Source organism: Dromiciops gliroides, chromosome 4 (genome assembly GCF_019393635.1).
Source record: "Dromiciops gliroides isolate mDroGli1 chromosome 4, mDroGli1.pri, whole genome shotgun sequence".
NCBI classification, from domain to species: domain Eukaryota; kingdom Metazoa; phylum Chordata; class Mammalia; order Microbiotheria; family Microbiotheriidae; genus Dromiciops; species Dromiciops gliroides.
The window spans coordinates 212,944,281-212,950,879 of NC_057864.1; the positions used below are offsets into that span (position 1 = coordinate 212,944,281).

At 42.8% G+C, this 6,599-nt stretch overlaps 1 protein-coding gene across 1 annotated transcript in view; it reads left to right on the forward strand.

Moving 5' to 3' along the window:
* CSNK1D (casein kinase 1 delta) overlaps positions 1-6,560 on the forward strand; it is a 65,482-nt gene extending 58,922 nt beyond the window's left edge. The window contains exon 9 of the mRNA XM_044000348.1: positions 5,293-6,560. Coding sequence (XP_043856283.1) covers positions 5,293-5,382 — 90 coding nt within the window. The 3' untranslated portion in view covers positions 5,383-6,560. The remainder of the gene's footprint in view (positions 1-5,292) is intronic.
* Positions 6,561-6,599: the final 39 nt, after the last annotated feature.

The window sequence follows — 6,599 nt, forward strand, 5'->3', positions numbered from 1 at the left end:
ATCTGAGTTCTGCTTATGGCTCTGCTCCCAACTACTTGTGTAAATCTTGGGCAAGATACCTAACCTTTCAGGGGCTCAGTTCTCACAGGGGTAAAACTAAGGATGTTGTACTAAATTATTTCTAAGGTCTCTTCAGCTTTACCATTCTAAGAATATGTTAATGGGTATCATTGGATTATCAGATTTAACTGGTCAACACTCTCCCAGTAAAAGCCCTCCATATAGTTGGGTTAGTAATTTAGAAATAGAACCAAATGGCCCCTCCAGCAGCTATGAAGCAGGCCACTTGGGGTATTGTAGAATCTCAGTCCCTGTTGTAGTCTAGACAAAAGATTGATGCAAACTGAGGAGAAACCCAAGTGTTTTAAGGAAAGAATAGACAATCCTGTCACCTGTGTTGTTTGACTATAAAGGCAAAACCTGAGGCTGAACTACATGATCTCTCCAGATCCATTTTCAGGTCTGTTATTCTGTTATTCTAATTTTCCCTTCCAGATGGTTGAATTAGCCAAGTGATCCCAGTCACTTTATAGATCATAAAAGTGAGCTAACACTACAACTGTACCAAAAGGGAAGAAAAATATCAGACTGTTAAAATCAGAAAAGCAGCAAAGAGAGTATGTGGCCACTGGTCACCCTGTCTCTTTACTGAAGAATCCGCATTCTTTATTCAAAGAAATTAAAGGCAGGGCTTGGCAGTCATTTCCTCTCTAGTTTGTTTTATTATCTGTTAAACCTACCTCCGAAGCCCAGTTCAAGAGTAGGTAGGACAATTAACTGAAAAAGATTGGCTCCTACTACTTGAACCAGTAGAAGACTATTTTTATGAAAGTGATTTCCTTCCTTGTTTGACAAGATCCACTTTGGGGAAGGAAATTATCTTTGTCCTGAGTAAAGAGCATTCTGGTCTTAGTACAGTTACAGAATCACCAATTTGGAAGTGACCTCAGACTCCATAATCATGGAACCTCTATATGACCAAAAATGATTTTTACAAAATTCTTGACGAGTGGTCAATCCAGCCTCCACTTGAAAACCTTCAGTGAAAGGAAACCCACTGCTTCCCAAAGCAATGCATTCCACTTTTAGACAACCCTAGTCATCAGGAAGTCTTTCCTTTTCATCAAAGCAAATTCCAACTATCTACAACTTATATCGAAAGACCCCAATGTAGTCCTTCCCAGCCAGTTTGCCCGAGATACACTCACATAGCCAGCTAGTAGTAGGTGTTTTATAAATATTTGTCTATGATGATTTGAGAACGGCTGTGTTATGCCTACACCAGGAAACTGGAAGTCAGAAGTGTGAACACACATTAGAAATAAAAAGGTCCAAAAAAAAAAAAAAAGAAAGAAAGAAAGAAAAAGGTTCTGGTGTTATTGGAAAGGCAGCTGAGTCAGTGGTCTTCCATAAAGCTAAAGAACACAGTAGACTAGAGACCCCTTCTGCCATCTCTTTTCATGGAGAGAAAGAGAATGAAATGGGATTCTGAAAAATAAAATGCAATTGTGGTGACAGTACCAAAGCAACACCATCTCATTATTGTAAATTGCCCCATGCTTCCATCTCTTTAAGTCGTAATTAGAGAGGGTTTTTTCAACACAAGTCTTATAATGGCATAAATATTTATTCAAGTGTGCTGTAGTTCACCAGAAAAGCAGGTGACAAATCCACAGTGAAATCCACATGCCACATTTAAAGTGCATTTACACAGAAGCCAGGTGTGAGGGAACTTGACAGTTCAGGATAGGCACAGGACTGTTGAACTGAATAGTTCTCAGCTCAGATGCTCTCTTGATCCCATCCCTTTACTCATTCTCTTCCCTCAGACCCACCTAGTTACTGTCCAGACATAATAAGCTTGAAACAAAAGTTGGTCTTGCAAAAATTTCAAGGCACACTTAGGTATGTGGCTTAACTTCATTTGCATAGGACTCCAATGGGGGCAAGGAATGCCTAGGCCCAGGAAAGAGCTTTCCATTACTCCCCCAGTAGCTAGTTAAAGGAGAAGAATGGGCTCTATTCCTATTGACTTTTCTTCCCTCCCCTTCTATTAGAGAACATTTCTAAGGGAGGAAATCCTAAAACATCATTTCTTATCAGAGCTTTTGCATCCATAAAGGAGATTTTGTTTAGCAGTTGATTTCTTGACCAGAGAATTTTTCAAAGATTTTTCTTAGGAACAGAATAAATGTTAGGAACAGAAAAATGACCAATGCCCATCATGATGTGTGAGCAGGTCCATTCATACAGCACATTTCCTGGCCCAACCCCTGCTCATAAACTTTTTCTATGTACTACACAGAGCTTTGTTTTAAAGATAAATTAGGTCCCTTATTCAGTACATTTTCCTGTATAGACCACTGAAGATCCACAGTGACAGGGAAGAGTTTACAAGGGAAAAACATCACTTTTAGGTATCCTAGTATCTAGAAGCTAGAGAGAGCTAAGCTTGCTAGGAAGTTTGTTTCTTCAAGACATCACAATCACCCAGGGTCGTGGGAGGTCCCTACTTTGAGGATCAGAGTTAAGTTTAAAGAATTTTCCCATTGTCATGGGAATAGATTGAAAAATCATTCCTTTGAAATAAGATTTGGAACAAGAACGAGAGATGTATAGTTTACTTAACTCCTTCATTCATGTTCCTGGAGCATCAGTCCATCAGAAATTTGGGCAACATTCAGATATTTTTTGGTATCTGATCAGTACTTAAAAAAAAAAAAGTTAGACTATTAAAAAAAAAGTACAGTATTTTACTAGCCTCCAGTTAATTTTGTCCTTTTATTTGCACTCATGGGGGAGGGGGAGCGAAGGGAGAGTATTTACCATTTTATCTCCTACATCTTTGGTGATTTTCAGTTGCTAAATTTGAAGCTGGTTGTAGGAACATGAGAAGATTGGAATCACTTCAGGGTGTAATCCACAGGGATGGGAATTAAGGACCTTACCCAGAAGACCAAGCCTGGGCGCCATCTGACCTGTGGAAGGATCAGGCATTCCCTATCCCTGGTAGAGTTCACCCATAATAAAAAGAGGTTCCACAGGCCTTGGAGACCAAACCCCTCACCTATAAGAATGAAGGACACTTCCCACCAAGACCATTCAAGTGTAAGAGCTAAGAACTGTAGGCCTTCTGTCCCATCTTTGGCTATATTATCTATGTCCTAAGAGTTATCTTTGAAGATGGTGCTTACCACTTTCACATTCCCCAGTCCCACCCCCAGAACATTCAGTTATCTTGATCTCAAAATTATTTAACCTTTTCCTCCAAAAAAAAAAAAAGACTTCTATAGGAAAGCTGGAGAAAATTGCTTAAGCTTTCCTGGTTCCTCTTGGCATGGCCAAGTACAGTCATTATTATGCTGTTGCTAGACTGACTGACTCCTCTAGTCTCCTTTCTTCATTCTGTCTGATTCTGATCTCTCCGAGAGAATGAGACTGGAGAAAGAGTAGGGTCAGTCATACTTTATTCACACTAATGTAAGTGGGTATAGGAATTGGGGGAATGGGTTAGGGAAGCTGGCATGGTCAGGAAGAGGGAAAATCCTATATGACTGCATCTTAGAGTTGAGCTAAAAAAGAAGGGGTATTTAGGTATGGGTGAGGCAAGAAGGACCATGGTGGCTTCTTGCTTTGGTCAAGGGGGTTAAGGAGCCTGAGCCAGATTCAGCTATAGCCCTTTGGGAGAGTTTTGATAAAAGTTCAGACCAGGGGACAGAGCCAGAAAAGAAATGTAGCTTCTGTCCAGAACTAACTGCTTTAAATCAGTATTTTTCCTTAAGATTAAAATAAAAGGCAAAAGTATTGGGTCAAAACAAAGTGAGAGGAGCAAAGAACAATGTCAGCTGCATCTGTGCCCAACTGCACTGCTCTTAAGAAATCTTAAGGCAGTGTTAACTGAGTTGCTTCCCAGGTTTCTGGTATACCAGACACCTTGACATTTCCAGTTTAAGCAGCAGGACTTCTCTAGGTCCCTAAGTGTGGGACACAAAAGCCAGGGATTTGGCTCTCAGGTAGTGGGAGGACAAGGGGACGTACATAATTAATACCTGCTGTTTCTTTCCCTTCAATGAGGATGAGGTTCCCTCCTAAGGTTTTTCAGCAACTTGTGTCGCAGTACAATGTAGCTGCCCCAGGAAAGAGACTCAAGTGTGGGGAAGAGAAAGCACCCAGGGCAGGAGCTAAATAGGAAGAAACCACCAGAAGAAACCCTAAAAGGAAGTTGGGAGGGTGCCAGCCATCTAAAGTTGGGAACCACAGGAAAGAAGCCTCAATTTTGCCTGTAGCACTCTTATCTGCCCCATTATTTTACATATATATATATGCACACACACGATGAAAGGGAAAGGAAATAAAGTTTGGGCCCCTTCCCTCTTTCCTTCTTCCTTCCCCCAGACTCCAAGGTCAAAGAAGGTCCTTTTCCCCCTTCCAGTTGGACATATGGACAAGCCAACAAACAAGGTTGGCCATCTATTTTCTATGCCTGCCTCTTCCTCTCCCTTTTAAGAACTCACTCTTATCACTTCCTACCTAGACTCTAGAGACAGAGCACTGAGATAGCTATCTATACTCCCAGAACCGGAAAGTGAGATGCTTGCATTTCTTCACTTCTAGCAGAGGACTGAGCATCAAGAGGCCTGGATTCTCTACCCTGTTCCACATCTCTAATGGCAGGAACAGCTTTCTCAGGCTGGACTTTCCCCTAAATCACAGTGGAGCTGCTTTGGCAAGTCTTGAAAGTCACTTAGATCTATGCCAGATCAAATTGCAAGGTTGCTAATAAAACTTCTTTTGGCCTAAGGGCCACCAGCAGAGCTCAGCCAGGGCCTCAGGCAGCCATTTGCAGGCTTTTAAGGCATTGACAGGGAGAGGTGGGGATAGAAAGGAAAGGAAAGCAAAGGAAAAACAAGGGGAATAGGTTAGTAAAAAGGGAGAAGAGGGAGATGTATTTTATGGGAGGCACTTTTAACAGTTGCCTCTGATACTGCTTGGTGGTGCCAAAGCCGTAGTTTATCCATCTGGTGGAACAGGGTAGTCTTCATCCAAAGCTCAATTATGGGGAGGCTGATCTCTTTTCAGTGGCAGGCTACAACCAAGAATCTAGGTTTTAAGATCCACAGTGGGTTAAGTGGAAGAAGAATTCTTGGGTATTTCAAGGATAGCCTGGGAAGTTATAGGATGGTGTGAAAGCAAGGGAGATGGGAGGGGAGAACTGCCTCTTCTGTGGAGTTTATTTCAACAGCTGGAAACCAGGCTTAAGACATCAGCTCTTTATTGCTTTTCATTTTACAGAGGAGCAGGGAGATGTCATCTCGCCGGCTGCATGCAGCCCGCCAGGGGGCCCGCTGCTGTCCCCAGCGCCTCCGTCGCACCACGTACTGAGGCGGCCTGCACCCGGCCTCCTCTCCCAGGCCGGGCTCCGCCAGCCAAGCAGGGCCCCAGGCAGTCCACCAGCCAGGAGGGCAGGTGGGTGTGTGTCAACCTAGGGCACCACTGCAGGAAGGTTGGTGGGGTTGGTCCGGATGGTTGGGGAGGGTCTATTCTAAGAGAGCCAGGGAGACTGGGAGGCTAGAGGAAGCTACCAGCAAGAAACTGGGCCAAAATGAGGTGTATTGCACAGTCAACCAGAGGGAGATATGAATGGAAGGCAACAGAAAGTTTTGTTGTCGTTGTTGTTGTATTTTTTTATACATAGGGAACAAAGATACACTTTGTGACTCCAACTAGACCCTAAATGGCCCTTATATCATCATTAAGCCTGAATACTAGCCACCCATGAATAAATGCCCCATTAGGTCCTGTAAGCCATGTGAAAGTGCACGGCTTCCTACAAAGACCAGAAAGTGGAAGTCTTCAACCTAACCCCCAAATATGCATATATGCTGACCCACAGCCTCTATTCCAATTGATACTGTTTTGGTTTCTTCTTCTCGATGCCACATATGAATGAACTGTGACCTGTGCAATTTGTAATAAAAAACACCACTTTAAAAGTTGACCCATGTAGACAAGAAAACAAAACCATTTGGGAGAAATTATCATTTCCTCAACAAAAGTAATCTATTAAAAAATGATATTTAGGTTGAGCCAAGTAATGCCATATGTCTCCCAGATTAAGTAATTTTACACAAGTCCCAGAAAAGGACTGAGTACCTGAGGCTCTTTCAATCCCACACTGCACATTTATCTGAAACTATCCAAATGTCAAGACCCCTTGCTCTTGACACAAAACACTGAGGAGAAAGTCACATGTTAGCAATACCACAAATTAAAAAGGAGAGTCACAATTGAGCAACATTAGAGATAAACTTAGGAAAAGTCCCCTCCCCCTATATACCCACCCTTTCCTAACTCCCCTCCCCAAACCCTGATTAAAATAATTTTTTCTTTGAAGTGTGAGTTTCTAGGTACTTCAGCACAGTGATGGGTAGCGAGAACCGCTAAACTGGATCGACACGGGCTAGTTCCCTGGCATAAAAAATGTGGTAACCATTCGGCTTGCCTTCTCCACCACAGATCCGATTTGGAATGAGATGTTTCCAACCCAGTCATCTCCTCCCCCTCCCCACCCCTCCCCTAACCCCCACCCCAACCCCCCT